The sequence below is a fragment of the Rana temporaria genome, chromosome 13 (genome assembly GCF_905171775.1).
Source record: "Rana temporaria chromosome 13, aRanTem1.1, whole genome shotgun sequence".
Taxonomy (NCBI): domain Eukaryota; kingdom Metazoa; phylum Chordata; class Amphibia; order Anura; family Ranidae; genus Rana; species Rana temporaria.
In genome coordinates this window covers 67178103-67197749 of record NC_053501.1, presented here as the reverse complement: position 1 = coordinate 67197749, position 19647 = coordinate 67178103, and the positions used below count along the sequence as shown (strand labels likewise).

At 41.8% G+C, this 19647-nt stretch overlaps 1 protein-coding gene across 1 annotated transcript in view; it reads right to left on the bottom strand.

The window, feature by feature from the left end:
• The window catches only part of NPAS3 (neuronal PAS domain protein 3), a 589204-nt gene that overhangs the window by 350077 nt on the left and 219480 nt on the right, over positions 1–19647 (bottom strand). Inside the window, exon 2 of the mRNA XM_040333134.1 lies at positions 11416–11475. Within this exon, the coding sequence (XP_040189068.1) occupies positions 11416–11475 (60 nt within the window). The remainder of the gene's footprint in view (positions 1–11415; positions 11476–19647) is intronic.

The following is a 19647-nucleotide window of genomic DNA, read 5'->3' as shown; positions in this document are numbered from 1 at the left end:
CAATGCCAAAGAAAGCCTAGTCTGCCCTATCACAGCATTGGGAAGAGAGTGTTGGCTAAAGAATTGTATAGTCGTCAAGGGTATTTCCCCCATTGGGCTTTTTGGGCAGCTCAATTAACCACTTAAGGACCGGACCAATATGCTGCTACATGACCCAAGGGGTTTTTACAATTCGGCACTGAGTCGCTTTAACAGACAATTGCGCGGTCGTGCGACGTGGCTCCCAAACAAAATTGGCGTCCTTTTTTCCCCACAAATAGAGCGTTCTTTTGGTGGTATTTAAACACCTCTGCGGTTTTTATTTTTTGCGCTATAAACAAAAATAGAGCGACAATTTTGAAAAAAATGCAATATTTTTAACTTTTTGCTATAATAAATATCCCCCAAAAACATATATAAAAACATTTTTTTCCCTCAGTTTAGGCCGATACGTATTCTTCTACCTATTTTTGGGTAGAATAAGCGTTTATCGATCGGTTAAAAGGGATCACTCGATCGATGCAGCGCCACAGTGAAGCACGGGGAAGCCGTGTTTACATAAAGCTCTCCCCGTTCTTCAGCTCCGGGGAGCGATCGCGACGGAGCGGCTATAAACAAATAGCCGCGCCGTCGTCCCAGATCGCTCCCCGAGGGAATCCGACCGCCGCATGTAGCAGGGGGGGGTCCCGATCGGACCCCCGACCCGTGGAAAGGCAGGGACGTACAGGTACGCCAATGTGCCTGTACGTGCCATTCTGCCGACGTATATCTACATGCGGCGGTCGGGAAGCGGTTAATGAATTGTAGACAACGTATGTAAAAAAAAGGAAATATTTTATTGTATGATAACACATACAAGGGGGATATTCAAATAGTTAAGATATGAGTTACAAAGGTACAAAAGTGGTTAAGAAGACCTATTAAAAGTCGAAACGCGTTAGGAATGGTTATATGCTTGTATATACACATGTCAAGCTGTTCGACAGTTGTTGTTTTTTGTCATTTATATATATATATGTATGGGAATTTTAACCACTTTTGTACCTTTGTAACTCATATCTTAACTATGTGAATATGCCCTTTGTATGTGTCATCACACAATAAAATATTTCCTTCTTTTTACATACGTTGTCTACAATTCATTAATTGAGCTGCCCAAAAACCCCAATGGGGGAAATACCCTTGACAACAATTTCGGGGTGAGCAGCATTATCTCTCTGCACTATGTGTTTTTTTCTTTTTCTATAAAGAATTGTATAGACTTGCCTTGTAGTGTGATCGTTGTGACCTCTACAGTAGGGCGAGCACAGCATGGTGGTTACACTCTTCTGTACATGGTCATTTATACATTCCTAAAGGCAGTCAAAATGAGAAGGTAGCCAAGGACACCATATACAGGCAGTCTCCGGGTTACGAACAAGGTAGGTTTTGTAGGTTTATTTTTAAATTAATTATGTATGTTGGAACAGGTACATTATTTAAGGTACATTATTTAAGTGTAACTCCAGACAAAAAAAATATTTCAGATAGCATAAGGATGGGTTAACTGGCCATGCAGTGATGTGGGATTGCTAACAGGTCTGCTGGACAGTAGGTGGCAGCATGCGGTGAGCAGCAAGATGGCTGCCCGGCGGTTTCTGGTACTAGGAGTAAAGTATAAAAGAGGTCCTGAACATATTTCCACCAAATGAGACAATATACAGTATATAATGAGAAGGGGTTAAAGAAACTAAAAGGCCCTTACTCTAATTAGCACCTATAACAGTAGAGCCTTGTTAAAACAGCTGTCATTCACACGTTTCATTCCATATTCCAAAAATAAGAGGATCATTCAACATTTTAGAAGAGTGAGTAGAGCCTGCCATAACCTGTATGTCTATACTGTCATGTTGGGTCCCAAACCCTACTCTATAAAAGCCATGGTTACCGTACACTGCACTGATGATGGCCAAAGAGTCTGAAACAGCTGTGGGCAGTTTGGAAGAAATGGTTCTATAATATGAATCTATATTTGCACTATACACCAGCAGTTCTGAAAGGCAATGATTTGCTTGGCTCCACCCACTCTCCTGGAATGGGAATAATCTTCTTATTTTTGGGATCTGGGTGATGGAATGAGACATGTGAATACCTTCTGTTTCAGGCAGGCTTTACTGTGAATCTCCACCAAAGAAATTGTTTTTATTATTGTCCTGGTCTCCATTAGAGAGATTTTACTTAACGTTATTTCCTTTCAAGGAGATGATGAAAAATCCCGAACAGAGACGCCCTACCCTTCTCTGCCCTAAACAAGAGAAATAGCCTTGGCTAAAGTCACACCCTAAGGTCTGCTACAGACGGTGATTCAGCAAGAACCCCAGAGATTCAAACCATGTATGGGCAGGCTGAATGTATCAAGTAAATATTCTGACAGAAAATGCCTGATGGAGCATACACACGGTCGGATTTTCCGACAACAAGCTCACATCGAACATTTGTTGTCTGAAATTCCGACCGCGTGTACGCGGCATAAGGGTGTCCAGAACGCTAAGGCCTCGTACACACGACTGAGTTTCTCGGCAAAAACCAGCAAGAAACTTGCTGTTTTTTCTGCCGAAGAAGCCGGTCGTGTGTACATTTTTCGACGAGGAAACTGTCGAGGATCTCGTCGAGCCATAAATAAAGCATGTCTTCTTTTTCCTCGACGGCAATGGAGAAATTTGGCTCGCCGAGATCCACGACAGCCTAACAAGAAACTCGACGAGCAAAACGATGTGTTTCGCCCGTCGAGTTTCTCGGTCGTGTGTACGAGGCCTAATGCCGCGTACACACGTTCGCAAATTCAGACAAGAAAAACGTGTTTTTTTTCTGATGGAATGTTGGCTCAAACTTGTGTTGCATACACACGGTCACTCAAATCTTGTATGAAATTCCAATCCAAAAAGATGTATGATGAGCTGAGATCAATGAAGTTCAATAGGCAGTTCGGCTCTTCTGCTTGATTCTAAGCATGCGTGTTTTTTTGCCCGTCGTAATTGCATACAGACGAGCAGATTTTCCGATAGGAACATTTTCCGTCTGAAAAATAGAGAATATTCTCACATACCAGGCACAGATATAGTCATGCAGCGGATTACAGGAAAGAAAATTGCTTGATTCCCCCATCAACACAGTCAGTGTTGATGGAAGAATCCCTTCCACTGAGCTATTGTGTTCTCCTGAAGGCTGGGAGAGCTGTCCCTGCTGGGAGAACACAGTGATTATTGCTAGTGGCTATAGATCCGACATGCAGATTGTGCCAAAGTCGATCGATGGATCAACTTGGTTACAATCAACCTGCCCATACATGGATCGATTTCTCAGCTGATCCCTGCTGAACTGGCCAAGATTCAAACCATCTATGACTGGCTTTACCAACTAACACAGCATGTAGGTGATTACCACCATCTCGCTCCAGCTGGTGACGGGTCGCTGATCGACTTTTTTACAATCAACCTGCCCATACATGGATCGATTCTCAGCTGATCCCTGCTGAACTGGCCAAGATTCAAACCATCTATAACTGGCTTTACCAACTAACACAGCATGTAGGAGGTTACCACCTTCTCGCTCCAGCTGGTGACGGGTCGCTGATTGTGACAGAACACCGGGGCCATTGCTTCTCCTCCCGGCCGAACAGGAAGTGGGTCCTAAGACTCCCTGGTCAATCGGGTCTCAAGACCTGCTTCCTCATTGGCTGGAAAGAGAATCAGGAAGACAATAGCGAATATTAATTTGCTATTGTCACACAACTGGGTGGGTTCAGGGCACAGTGCTCTGCGCCCCGAGCCCACCATTTTTTAAACCAATTAGAGCCTTGGGTTCTAATCATGTGCTTCTAAAAAATAGAAAAACCCATTGAAATCCATGCGTCTGGTGCCCTGCATGTAGATTACGGGCCAGGCACATGTATTAGGGGAGCGAAGCCCCTGTACCCCTAATGGAGCGCCTGCCACTAGTTACCACTAAATCTAATGACACATGCATAGATTTCTCTTGTTCTGCCCATGAGCAAACAAGAGTAATCGAATAGAATCTCCCCTGTTAATAGTAACCAAGCAGCCACATCACCCATAAGTGCTTGAGTATGAAAACCGTGACAGCATCTGATAGGATGCAGTCACTATTTGGTTGGCAATTTTCTACCCGACACCTTCAATTTTTTTTAATCCAAATTTGTTGGGCCGGGAGGCGCCAACAGCACCACACACAGCTCAAATGTTGGCCAATTCATCAGGAATCCATTAAAATTCAAGCTGTGCATGGCCAGCTAAAGGGGGAAAAGTTTGACAGATAATGTATGTAAGCATTCTAAAGTAAGCAGGACACATCTTCTATAGAACACTCCCCAACTTATAATGTCCATGAGGAATTTAGCCACCTTTGCTGTGATAACAGACTGATATGGCAGAAGACAGAAGCTTGTCTTAATATGATTCCAAGATTTATAATACCACCGCCACCTTTCACAGCAATGTATAAAATGAGGACACACAGGAGCTATAAAACTGACATTAAAATTTTCATGATAACAAAACAATGACATATTATGCTGTTTGAGCACTATGTGCTATATTGAACTGAAACTTTTTTCAGTTTTGGATACAGTGAGACAGTATTATCACATTTGTTAGTTTTAATTGCAATCCCTCTCCGTCTTCTTTTGTGTAATCAGGATAAAGGTGAGGAGATATCTCTCCAAAGGGGAGACAGCAACACATGTACTTGTCAGCAAAGTATAAGAAGGTTATAGATTCTTCTTCTATTCCCGTCTATTTCCAGAAGTGATGGGACCGGTAGTGAGATGACTCAACACTCTGGACCACAGACAACCATCAAAGCCTAGGTTCTAACCCTTCCGTACACTATCCAAAACCCACAAAAAGCATTATTTTGGGTTCTACACCATTTAATTCGGCAATTCAATTAAAGTTAAAAAATTGTATTTAAAAAAAAAAAAATGGCATTCCCTTTATTGTATATAATGGTATTGATAAATAGTTCTGATATGTGTGTGTGTGATAGCGCTGGGCCGATAGAAGTGAAAATTGGTTCTGACAGATGAGCAGTAAAGTATATGGGTATGGGTAGACCCTGTTCTTGTCCTAGGCTGCTACCTTTTTGATAGCGACATAAGATTCTCTCGCCAAACGGTAATTTCTTGGATTTATATAGAGAAGCACCTGGTGCAAGTTCTTTTCACCTAAAATACTTTTTTAAACCCTTATTTAGTAACAACTACATCCAATGTGTATCTGGGGAAAAAGACCTTCCCCTTTTCCTGGGCATGAGCAGTCACTGCTACACATTATACAATTTTCTTGTTCAATTTTCTTTGGATTTACCTTCAACTATGTAGTACAAGGGCCTGCCTGATTGCATACAATTTGAGTGTTCAGGTTTAAACTCACATTATATGGCTTTGGTAAATCTAAAGGAAAAGTGTACAATGAAAATTGTATAATGTGTAGCCAGCTTTAATAAAATCACAACAGAATGCACAAAGGCACCTGTGTTAAGGCTTGATGAAAATACAGGGGTTAGGTGGACACTAAGGCCCCTTTCACACTGGGGCGAGAGTTGCGGACGCGGTATAGCACCGATAAAAATGCGGGGCTATACCGTCGGAATTGCCACGGGATTCGGCGCTAGCGGTGCGGTATTAACCCCCGCTAGCGGCCGAAAAAGGGTTAATACCGCGGTTTCCCATTGTTTTAAATGGGAAGGAGCGGTGAAGGAGCGGTATACACATCACTCCAAAGACGCTGCTTGCAGGAGATTTTTTTCTCTCCTGCCAGCGCATTGCCTCAGTGTAAAAGCCCTCAGGCTTTCACATTGAGAAGGCTGGGCAGGAGTTTTTCAGGCGGTATTTAGGCGCTATTTTTAGCGCTACACCGCCTGAAAAACTCATCAATGTGAAAGGGGCCTTACTTAGCCATTAGGTGACTGATGTATCAGGTGCTTTTGTATCAGGTGCTCTCCCGGCCACATTCAAGAACTGGATCTGTCCAGCTCATTAGATTTTTTTAAAAAGGAGCTGGATGCATTCCTAAATGCATGAAATATAACTGGAGATTAACATGTATAGGTAATAACACCAGAGACTGTTGATTCAGGAAACGTCCAATTGCCTTCAGGGGATTAATAAGGATTTTTTCCTGCTGGAGCAAACTGGACCATGCTTTATTCTTTTTTTTTTTACTTCCTCAGGATTAACTGTGAAGCCCTATACACACGCTCGGTTTTCTTGGCGGTAAAAAGTCTGCCGTGAAAACCCGAGGGGAAAGCCGAGAATCCGGCAGGAAAACTGCCATGGAGCTTTGGCTGGGAATCCCGGCCGTGTGTATACTCCATGGGCACTGCCTCGCAGTGTTTCCCATAGAGTATTAGTAAATCTGGTGGCAAAAAAGCTGCCGGGAATCCCGACGGGAAAATAGAGAGCAGGTTCTCTATTTTCCCGTCAGGATTCCCGTCTGTTTTCCTGGTGGGAAAACTGCTAGGAAGCATACACGCGTCCGGTTTTCCTGGCCAAAATCTTGGCAGTTTTCCTGCTGGAACGGGGCTTTAGTATAGGATTATTTTTTCTTTTGGTTGAACTAGATGGACTTGTGTCTTTTTTGAACCTATGTGACTCTGTGGCTACCAGATGGGTTTACCATCTATGTTATTTGGAATTTAGTTTATCATCTTTTCAACCACATCTTCTGCCTTACCTAACAAAAACAAATAAAATTTGACCAAGATTTACAACAGGTTCTAGCTTTTTCCAATAAGGCCCCGTACACACGACCGAGTTTCTAGGCAGAATTCAGCCAGAAACTTGATCGGAGCTGGATTCTGCCGAGAAACTCGGTCGTGTGTACACTTTTCACAGAGGAAGCCGACGAGGAACTCGTCGGGCCAAATAGAGAACATGTTCTCTATTTCCTAGTTGTTCAATGAGGAAAGTTGGGCTGCCGAGATCTGCTGCGGCTTCAACACAGAACTCGACGAGGAACTCGATGTGTTTGGCACGTCGAGTTCCTCGGACGTGTGTACGGGGCCTCACACTCTCATCTCATAAGTAGTAATATCCAGTAGCAAGTTTAAACAACTAGAGCATTGCGCAGCGCTGGTGCCAGGAACTCATGCCAGACGTGGCTACTAGGACTTTGCTGGAAGCTCAATGTTTGACTGTAAATCAAAAGCAAACCTATAATTTAGAGGGAAACAACACAGAAGGGAAGCTTGTCACAGCTACACCATGGATGTCACTATAGAGGTAATTACAACTATTTCTAAAATTAGCATTTTACATAAGAAACACTAATGTAAAGCAGCAATTAAATATTGGATAATTACACTGTGTAATTTTATTTTCTTTGATTTGACAGTTTTGTTTCACCAAGACACTTCATGTTCTCGATTTCTCTCAGTCATTTAGACTTCACTGACACTGTCATAATTTCACTTTCTCATTCCTTGACACTCAGGCCTCGTACACACGACCAAGTTTCTCGGCAAAAACCAGCAAGAAACTTGCTGGGATTTTTTTTTTGCCAAGGAAACTGGTCGTGTGTACATTATTCGACAAGGAAACTGTCGAGGATCCCGTCGAGCCAAAAAGAGAGCATGTCTTCTTTTTCCTCGACGGGAATGGAGAAACTTGCCTTGTCGAGTTCCTCGACAGCCTAACAAGGAACCCGACGAGGAAACGATGTGTTTCGCCCGTCGAGTTCCTCGGTCGTGTGTACGAGGCTTTACACTTTGTGGGGCTTTCTCAGAATGGTGATATTTCCTTGCCCGGTTTGGCACTTCTACCCCTGAAGGCATGCCCTCTATGTACCAACCTAGCACCAAAAGATTACTTACTTTTCTTCAAAATATTAAAGTGGTTGTAAAGACTTAAGATTTATTACCCGCATGCATTCTATGCATGAAGGTAAAAACCCCTTTGTGTGCAGCAACCTCCCCAAGCACGTCCCCATCCCCTTATACTTACTTACAGTGGGGAGGGAGCAGGGGTGAGCCATGCACTGTGTCTTATGGACACACAGAGGTGGCTCTGGAGTGAGCACTCACAAGTACCCCCATTGCAAGTGGCTTGCTATGGGGGCACTCGGCAAGGGGAGGGCCAGGAGTGCCGGTGGGGAACCCGATAAGAGAAGGATCGAGGCTGCACTGTGTAAAACCACTGAACAGGTGAGTATTACATATTTTTTTTAAATAAAACAAGCCTTTAGTATCACTTTAAATAGAAAGGATAGTATACAGTATGCTGAATGGGTGCATATTAAAGAGGATATAAACCCTCACCTATACCCAGTGAAGTGAACAGTGCTGAAAAATGCTTGAATGGGTTGCATTAAGCAGGCTTGGTGACATGTTGAATAGTTTTTGCAGTGGGTGTGAAGCATGGCGGCGGCGGCAGCGGCATTTAAATACCCCCTTCACTGCCATTGCAACTTAAGGGGAGGGCAGCTGGGGAGCACTAAAAATGCAGCTCATCCGTGCATTTTTACTGCCCCCCAATCACATGTCTGAACATAACCTTAACAACCATTGATACACAATATCAGTCACACTGAGAGTGCATCAGTTGGCCAACTCATAAACATACAGTACATTGTGAGAAAGAGCAATAAACCACAATAACTGGGGTTGATTTACTAAAGGCAGATAGACTGTTCATATTGCAAGAGAACTTTCCACAGAGCTTAGTGAATGTAGTAAAATATGACGTGTCGGGGAAAAAAATGTATTCCTGATTGCATATAACTGGATGATGGGAGCCAGCAAATCTTCACCTCATTCACTAAGCTTTGGAGAAAATTCCCTTGCAAAGTGAAGTAAATCTATCCCATTGCATAGCACTGTAGCACTGTAAAGCAGGAAGCAAAGACTGAATATGTAACTAGCAAACATGGCTATCCTAATGTACACATATAATTACCAACTGATAAGATTATAAACATCAAGCTGATCTCTGTTTTTTTTTTTATAAAAAGACTATACATTTCCTTTAAGAGCTGCCAGTCTACATTCACAGGCATTTTTAAATTGGGCTGGTTCACACAGGAACGCACATGTTCCCGTGCGCATTTTTGCACGTTCCTGAGCGGTGCGGTTTGGACAGCCCTTCCATTTCATTAGGCTGCCAAATGTGTGGAAAAAACACAAAAAGTATGACAAATGCGACTTTAAAATATGTGCATGTTTGTTAGATGCTTCTGGGGGGCCAATAAAGAGGAGGTCCAGCCTCCTTCAGAATAAAATCAAATAATGTAGCTGCTGACTTTTAATATTAGGACGCTTACTGTCCAGGGATCCCGCAATGTCAGCACCCCAGACAATATTTCCATCGGCTCTCTGGTGCTGCTGCCTCCACTCCTTCTAAGGGGAGTTGGCAGTGAAGCCTTGCTGCTTCACAGCCATTGCGTATGCAGGAAGCATGCTGCGCTTTTTGAATTGCACAGCGGCGGGGGGGAAGGAGGGGTGCAAACTTTTGGTACCGGAGGGGGAGGAGGCAGATAAGCAGAGCTTCCACTTTTGAGTGGAACTCTGCTTTAACAATTACTGCCACATGTGCACATCTAACAAGGGTGGCGCTTTAACGTGGGGTGCGAAAACCATGCATTGGAAAGTGCATTTCCCACAATGCAATTGGTGTAAACTGGCCTTTAGTGTTAGATAATTTGAAGGACACTTTAGTGGATGTTTTTTTTACTAATTTCTATGCCAAAGCTTTCACGTCAAGAATTGCCAGAGCCAAAAACAAAATGTACTATATTACATATATAACAGTAATTTATTACATATATTATTTATGAAAGATTGTAAGTTGTTAAACCTTGCTCACCTTCCCTGCATTGCCATTACAAAGACAAAACCAAAAAGTGGGCAATGAACTGGCCATGATGATTCAAGGCCTGTTCAAAGCCCAAGGTGTAAGCGTGGACATTGAATAAATGGGCTGTTTGCATGTTAAAGAGAACTTATTGTTTATTTGTCTAGAATAGTGGTACTCAATTTCAGTGTATTACATTCCTCTTATAGTGGAACTAAACCCTCCCATCCTTTACAGCCAAAAAAGCTGTTATCTTGGCCTCTGTTTGATCTGCAATTGAAAATGGTGGTGCACATGTGATTGGTTATGACACCAGCCATTTGATAGCTTGACAGTTCGGTTGAGAGTACAAGCAAATGTGACAGTTATCATTCACGGCATGCCTTGAATGTAACTGTTTTGGGAAACCATTAAGTTGTCAAGTTTAGTTCTGCTTTAATAGCGACAGTATTATCAACAACATAGTCTATAGTGTACAGTTGTATTTGTAGTTGTATTTCTTAGCAGTGGGGTGTATGTAAGATATGTTATTTCTAAAAAAAAAGGTATGTAAACATTTCGACCACCCACCCCTTCCAACCCCAAACCTCTCAGTACCCCTAAGCATACAGCAAATTGAGTTTTTTGTGTTTCTATTTAGCCATAGATTCAAAGTGCCGTGTAGTAGAAGGTCTACTCTGTAGACTTGCCCACAGCATAATATGCTTCATAGATAGATAAAATTCTCTCTACACAGTAACAGTTGTGATATCTACCTAGTTTAGTTAAAAACGAAAAACACTGTAAAATGCTATTTCTTTATTTTTTTTTGGGGGGGGGGGAATAGTAAAAGTTAGAAGGATAAAAGAAAACAAATACCTTTCCTTAAACTACTATCCTCTGATTACCTTTGTCTCTATAGACCTGAGCATATTTGCACCCATGCTACATCAATTACTAAGCTTCATTCTACTGAACTTAATCCTTGTCCTACAGCTTACTGATACAATATTCCTTAATATCAGCCACAATATATCCTGTTCATTGCATCCAGAAGTTTGTGATAGGCCCCGTACACACGTCCGAGAAACTTGACGAGCAAAACACATAGTTTTGCTCGTCAAGTTCCTTGTGAAGCCGCCGAGGATCTTGGCGAGCCAAGTTTCCTCATTGACTAACGAGGAAATAGAGAACATGTTCTCTATTTGGCTCGACGAGTTCCTCGTCGGTTTCCTTGGCCAAAAGTGTACACACGACCGGTTTCCTCGGCAGAATACGGCTCCCATCGAGTTTCTGGCTGAATTCTGCTGAGAAACTCGGTCGTGTGTACGGGGCCTTACAGTACACTGCTCAGCCACCTTCTTTCCTGTTCCTGAAACATACTTTTGGCTTTCTGTAAATTCTAAACATAGCCTCCATGTTCGATTCTACCGCAGCCTTACCCCTTCAAAATATAATTGTTAAATTTTTTATTAAAATCCATGCCTTCCTTCAGGGGCTGTTCAAGTTACTTGTCAACATTTTTTTATGTAATTGTAAGTTCAATCTCTGGTGTAAGTGGGCCACAAACTTAAATGTTACATTCTTCCCCACAATAAATAATGATGAGGTACCTTAGGTTGAGGTCTGGAGGACAGGGGACGGTACATGCGCTGATAGGCCTGGAGGCTCCCCTGCCATGAGAGAAAAACAAATGACATACATAAGGCAGGAGAGGCAAAATGCAGGTTATATGTATGTAGCTATGTAGCTACTTCTCTCTATCCAAACCTCTAGTAAACAGACTTCCTACAAATAAGGACTTCATACTCTTGTACTTTTGGGGCACTTTGTTGTAGCATTAAATACTAATAAATTACACTGCTCATCACAATTTCATTAAATTACCTAGTATGGTTCTGATGTGGAACCAAACACATTTTAAAGACTTAAAGCGGAGGTTCACCCTAATAGCATGTATATCTGACCAACTCCCTTATATTCGTAACAAGTACTGTCCGCAATTAGTTTTTTTTTTATGCTGTACGTACCTTGTAATCCATTTTTTCAATCTACTTCTCCCCGCGGGAGTAGGCCTTTCTATGCCTAGGGGGATTGTCATCTGGGAGGTCGCCCAGGTGATTGACGTCTGTTCCACCCGGCGGATAAGGCCCCGCCCCCCGTATTGCATAGGCGCCCACGAGATACGGGGTTTCCGAAAAAAGCCGAACATGCAGAGATGTGAGTTTGCTCTATACGGCGCCTGCGCTCTGCATGTTCGGCTTCTTTCGGACACCCCGTAACTCGTGCACGCCTACGCAATACGGGGGGCGGGGCCTTATCCGCCGGGTGGAACAGACGTCAATCATCTGGGCGACCTCCCAGATGACAATCCCCCTAGGCATAGAAATGCCTACTCCCGCAGGGAGAAGTAGATAGAAAAAATGGATTACAAGGTACGTACAGCATAAATAAAAAAGAATTGCGGACTGTACTTGTTACGATTATAAGGGAGTTGGTCAGCTATACATGTTATTAGGGTGAACCTTCGCTTTAAACCTCACCTTTCTAAGCATTTTTCATGATACACGCATATTTAGGGTGTAACATGAAGCTTGGTCAGTGCACAAGTTTGGTGATGTCATTGCACTTGTAGTCCATTGACACTTCCTCCAGCCCTATAAATAAAGATCCATACCTGCAGCCTCAGAAAGTGTCTGCAGGAACAAGAACATTGCACCCATGATCCACCGATCGTAGGTTGCAAAGCTTCCCTGGCTCTTTATGGAAGAAAAGTAATAAATGCACTTTTTTTTATGAATTAATATCTGCGCATTTATTATTTTTTGCAACTTAGCCGAAGTTTGTAAATGCTGATGGCTTTCACTAAACATTATCTTTTCTCCATTTGTTTAAATCTCTACCCACCTAAGAAGTTCTAGAAATAGCGTCATTAGTTTAGGCAATAAAGCTCAACCACCATCTCAGGAACCACCGACAAGTTATTAGACTATATCAACAAGAGAAAGAGAAACACTCCCAAGGATGGACAGAGCCATGCTATACCCTATCTTCCAAAAAAGTGGGGGTGTCAGTTCTTGATGAACTGCCGAGCTGATTACTGTGTGAACCTACATAATATGTGACCAGTCTTCTTCTACATTTTTTTTTTTTTGTCAGCTGCCTAATATTATTAAAGCGTTTGATACCCCAACACTTCATATTTCTGATATGTGTCTGCTATACCGTCCACTTGTAAGAGAAAGTATTTCCTTCTCTTTGTATTGTTTCCTTTGTGTGAAATCTCTGGTGTTCCTGTCAGTCCTTCTGCTTTCCTATTTAAACTGACCATGCTAAGTAGGGGAGCACACTGTGGTCATTTCTCTAGCTATGCTGGGAACTCAGTATGCTCTCCTCCAATGATCAGTCCTGACATGGCTCTCCTGCACAGCCATTTACTGGGAAGCTCAGTGTGCTGCTGCTTCTCCTACCCCTAGCTCTTATGCAGCTGAAAACATAGGGAATGTGATCAATTATAAAAAAGGGTAAAAAAGGTATTTATAATGTATTTTTATATCTTTGCAAAAAATGTTTGCCTATCATTTCTATTTTAAACTGAATGGGTTGTTTTACAAGGTGATCGTTTACAATCACTTTAAGCTTTATTAGTATCATATTATTTCAGAATTTCTAAGACGGTAAGAGCAACACAAGTAGGTAGGTATCCTCTAGTACACCATCTCTAAATGGGTCCATATAGCTTTTAAAGCAAAAAACCCTCCAGATCTTTGAACATAATGGGGGAGTTTTAGTACATGGCAGCCAATCAGCTTCTAACTTCAGCTTGTTCAATTGACAGTAAGGCCGCGTACACACAATCGGTTAAACCGATGAGAACGGTCTGATGGTTCATTGGTCCAAACCAATCGTGTGTGGGTCCCATCGGTTATATATCCATAGGTTAAAAAAAAGCAATATTGTTTTAAATTTAACCGATAGAAAAAAAAACAATCGTTTGTAGGCACGTCCATCGGTTAAAAATCCATGCATACTCAGAATCAAGTCGACGCATGCTTGGAAGCATTGAATTTCGTTTTTTTAAGCACGTCATTGTGTTTTACGTCACTGGGTTCTGACACGATCTTTTTTTAACCGATGGTGTGTAGGCATGACTGACCATCAGTCAGCTTCATCGGTTAACCGATGAAAACGGTCCATCAGACCGTTCTTATCGGATGGACTGATCGTGTGTACAGGGCTTTAAACCTGGAAGCTGATTGATTTCTATGCAGAGCTGCACCAGATTTTGCATACTCCAGTTTAAGTAAATATCCCCAATAAGTCTTTCCATACTTAACTGCTTTCACAAAGTGTTTGAATATTGTAAAAACACACACACACACACACCACACACCTACACACACACACACACACACACACATATACGCACACACAGACCTTTACTGATATGAAGAATTTATTTTGGTGTTATGTTTATTCAGGAAGGCTAATGCATAGCTTGTCTAGAACATTATTTAAAGTAGTGTGCTTTTGTCAAAACCAGAGTGGATCACATGGAATGTGGGTATTGTGCTATTAATATAAGATTGTTTTAGTGTTGGAACTTGCTAAATAATCATTTTGTCCCCAGTGATCATGTTGCCCATAGCTTCCAAATCCCAGACAATTTAATGTATATAAGGCACCTGCAGAAACCACAGCCACAGTTTCTATAACCTTGCCCGAACGCTATTATATTTGCCCTCAAATTGTATGGGCTGATGTACCTGCAGAGCACCACCCCAGACTCTTGCCAATATCAAAATACAGTCAGAAACGCTAGGCGGGGAAGTGGGCCAGGGTAGTTTGAGAGCACCTGCATGTCCAGGCCCTCTCCAGTGTCCATGGCCCGCCTAGATAAAACAATTAGTTATTAATTAGTAATTATACTATTATAACTAAACATTTTTGAATCAAAGACTTTGAACTAGATGGACTTGTGTCTTTTTTTAACCAGACTAACTATGTAACTTTAATGCTTCATTGAAGCACTCTCTAGAAACATGTGCAAGTCATTTCTTAGCCCCTTCCATACAGGGCATTTTCACCCCCTTCCTGCCCAGACCAATTTTTAGTTTTCAGCGCTGTTGCACTTTGAATGACAATTGCGCGGTCATGCAACACTGTACCCAAATTAAATCTTTGTGTTTTCCCCCCCCACAAATAGAGATTTCGTTTGGTGGTATTTGATCATCTCTGTGGTTTTTATTTTTTGTGCTGTAAACAAAAGAAGAGCAACAATTTTGAAAAAAAAACACCATATTTTTTCATTTTGATTTAATAAATATCAACATTTAAAAAAAAATAATAATAATTTTTTACTCAGTTTAGACCGATATGGATTCTTCTAAATAAATGTGCTAAAAAAAAAAGTTATAGTGTCTACAAAATAGGGGATAGATTTATGGCATTTTTATTTTATTTTTTTACTAGTAATGGCGGCGATCTGCAATTTTTATTATGACCGTGATATTGCCGCGGACATATCGGACACTTTTGACACATTTTTGGGGCCATTCACATTTATACAGCGATTAGTGCTATAAAACTGCACTGATTACTGTGTAAATGTGACTGGCAGGGAAGGGGTTAACACTAGGGGGCGCTGAAGGGGTTAATATGTTCCCTGGGAGTGATTTCTGACTGTAGGGGCAGGGGGACTCAGAAGGGGAGGAGACCGATCTGTGTTCCTCTGTTTACACACACAAATCCACACTCCTGCCGTCTTTGCCGGCAATCGCGGGTGCCCGGCGGACATCACGCGCACCGGGTCCCGAGCTTTGCGGCCGCGATGCACAGGACGCAATATGACGTCCACTCTGAAACACACACAGTTCCTGCCAACGTCATATTACTATGGCTCGGTAGGGAACTGGTTAAAAGTTGTCCCAGCAAGAGTTGTATCCCGCAGCTGATTAGTAATCGAAGTTGGGAGCAAGCTGCGGGATACAACTCTTTAGCCAGTAGGTGAGAGATTTTTTTTAAGCTGGGTAACTTAGGTTTGGTAGCTCTAAACAAAATGGGAGTCCCCTTAGAAATTAGGGTTGCCCAGCTTAAGAAATTGATGTATTGTTGAGACAGAAGGAGAGCCAAACCCACATGTTGAGAGTTTGGAAATGTATTTTCATTTCACAAAAAGCCAAGGCACAACAAACGACATCCCAATGCTTTTTGGGGTCAAAAAATCCCGCTTTAATTATAATAGTAGCTAATGGACTCCAATCTAACAAATTAGGTAAAACATTCAGAAACAGAGGGATAAGCAGTGAGTGTATGGCCTCGGACACACGACCGAGTTTCTCGGCAAAAACCAGCAAGAAACTTGCTGGGAGATATTCTTTTGCCGAGGAAACCGGTCGTGTGTACATTTTCGCTGAGGAAACTGTCGAGAAACTCGACGAGCCAAAAAGAGAGCATGTTCTCTATTTCCTTGACGGGAATGGAGAAAATTGGCTTGTCGAGTTTCGAGACGGCTTCACAAGGAACTCAACTAGCAAAACGATGTGTTTCGCCCCTCGAGTTTCTCGGTCGTGTGTACGAGGCTTAAGTCCACGTTAAGCAGTTGTGCAGCCTCAACTGCATGGCTGCTTCAAACGATGTGGAGATTTTCCCTCACTTCCTGTCTTGTCCTGATAACTGTAAGATAGGAGGTGAGTGGGGTTTCCAAAAAGACACAAAGGAGCATACATCAACAAACACAAAACATCTAACACTACCCTGCAACCAATTGGCCGCAAATAGGCCCTTGATGGAGCTCGTGGTATTGCTAAATCTGCCTACTTTTGAATGGAGACCCAATCTGTCAACTGTCATAAAACAATCATAAAGACATTTTGTATTGTTAGCAAAATGTATCTGAAATCATACTTGTCATAAATCAGTTAGCAATGTACTAATAAATAACTATGATTGATTATCATACACTTTCAATGCTGCTCTAAGAACAAGTACACTGCTGCATTGTGGGGCTTGTAGTGTCAGTTGTCGGGTTGCGGCTCCTGTTGTAATGCCTCAACGCCCTCATAATCCCTATGTCTTCTGTGTTTCAAAGAATTTCTCTGGCATTATGAGTGCAAAGTCATCAAAAGCAGCCTGGAGTCTTCTCATATTAATCCCCAGTGTGCACACTATTGTAATGTATTCTGCTCCTGTATCCGGCCTAAACCCTAAATAATCCTTATTACTGGCTCTGGAATATATTGAGAAGCAAGTGAGACACAGAGGACAGCCTCTCCATTACTAGCCAGATCCATTCTTACGCCAGTAGTTTTTAAGAGTAGACATATTCTGCTGCTAGATTTTCACTAGCTGTCAGCTGGATAATCAGGAATCTTTCACTGAGTGTTAACTATCACTCCATCGAAAAGAGTAGGATTTGTTTGGATTATTATTAGGTAAGCAATACATAACTGGATTATCTATTACATTTCCATAATTTAAATTTCATTAAAGCAGTGCATGTTCAAGACCAAAAAATTTAAAAAAATGTATACTGACTTTAATCATGTACTTTCAGGTAGCAGCATCAAAATATATCGACGACAAAAAAATATATATATAATTTTTTTGCTCATTCGAGGAAAGTGAGTTAAAAACAATGGTAATAGCTTTTTTGTAGCAGTGTTTTAGTAGAGTTTAAAAGCATTTAAGAGGATTAGCTTTTTGTTAGCATTTTTGCAGTTCCTTTTAAAAAAAAAAAAGCATTTAGTAGCGTTAGGAGCGTTTCTGCTGGACAAACGCTCCAAGAAACGATTTTTTCCTGCTCCTAGACGCTAAAGCTCAGAAAACATTAATAGCCTAAGGTGTTGTGCATGGACACATATGATAACACTATTTAGCTTCTAGGAGCAGAAAAACATGCTAATAACAGCTTCTAGGAGCTTAAAAAAACTCTAGTGTGCATGGAGCCCTACATAGCTGTCCCTCATTGAAGAAATCCCATTATCTGAAAGTTATTACTACCTCTGGCAATCCTATGCTTAGGGTTCACGTTACATCTGGCTTCCCTTGCTTTATAAAAAAAAATCCAACTTGCTTACCACCAAATTCTGCAAACTATTCTCTACGGCTGTGACATTTGTTTTACATAAAACACCTTGTTTAATTTATGCTCTTATCACAAAATCCATAGTTGGGTTAGGAAGTTTTGACTTCTTCCAGAGTAGTGTTTACAAGAAAAGTTCCACAATTTGCAGCTTGTTCCTAGGAGTACAGGTTTCCATTAACAAACTTGATCTGGCTATCATTTCTAACTTCCCAAGCACCATAAGTATAAATCAGCACACAGACCACTCAGGGCCATCTTAATAGCATCATCGGCCCCTGGGCAAAGTAATGCTCTGGGGCCCCTACAATGATGACAGTGCAGGTAAACAAACATCAAGTAGGTATGAGGCAGACTGCCTCCCCTGTGTATCTATCACTCTCAGTGCTATCATGGGGCCCCCAATTTCGGGGCAGCGCGTTCTCAAGGACTAGCTGCTTTGGGGAAAGTGCAGGGGCCCTCCAGCCCTGAGACCACTAAGGTCTTAGCTGGGAGCTGATATAGAAGACTTCACCTGGGACAGTCGGTAGAATTTGTTAAGACAAACCATCCATAAAAATGTAACTGCGTTCCTAAAAATTTTACTAAGGAAAGCTCGCCTCTAAAAAAATTTTTTTTTACATTTGTTCATATGTTGAGATCCTATACACAACATTTTTTCACAGAAGGCAACATGCTTTCTGAAATGACAATGGAATTACATTGGAATATCCAACAAAATATAACTGGTGTTTAGTGGAGTTCAGTTTGACTCGGAAAGACTTTGCAAGTCTTTGATGCAAGTACTCTAGTTGGGTTGTTGACTGTCTTTTTTGGACAACCCCTTAATCATCAGCCATTCCGTCAGACAACTACCACAGGAAATAAAAAAAGTTTTGTGAAACACAGGGTGTCAAAGAAAAATACACAGGCCTACAAAGTGTTATGCCGCGTACACACGATCGGTCAATCCAATGAGAACGGTCTGATGGACCGTTTTCATCAGACCAAACCGATCGTGTGTAGGCCCCATCGGTTATTTATCCATCGGTTAAAAAATTTGAAACTTGGTTAAAAATCCACGCATGCTCAGACTAAATGAGGGGACGGGAGCGCTTGTTCTGGTAAAACTAGCGTTCGTTATGGAGATAGCACATTCATCACGCTGTAACAGACAGACTGTAACAGACAGAAAAGCGCAAATCGTCTTTTACTAACACAAAATCAGCTAAAGCAGCCCCAAGGGTGGCGCCATTGGATTTGAACTTCCCCTTTATAGTGCCGTCGTATGTGGTTTACCTGTCCGCGTTCTGACACAATCGGTTATTTAACCTATGGTGTGTAGGCACGACTGACCATCAGTCAGCTTCTTCGGATAACTGATGGAAAAATCCATCCGACCCTTCTCATCGGATTGACCGATCGTGTGTACAGGGCATTATGTTAATTATGGACCTGTTCTAAGCTAATGCTGTTTCGAAGCTGCCATGATACAGTAATAATGAAAGTGCACTGCTCTTTTTTTTCTTAAATGATAAATAAAAGTAATAAATAGTCTTTTGGGTAACAGAGCAGCCTTGACAATGAATAAATGAATGACAAGACTGCGTTCTTTCAATATTACAAAATACCTAAATGGGTTATTTACTTCAAGGCTGCTTTAATTACAGAAGAATTCCCATTTCATAATGAGGTCCCCTGCACAAGTCATGGAGGAATTTAAAACAGATCTTTTCCTGCCATTCATTAGGCTCTTGATTTGCATAGGGCTGGCTTGGCATCG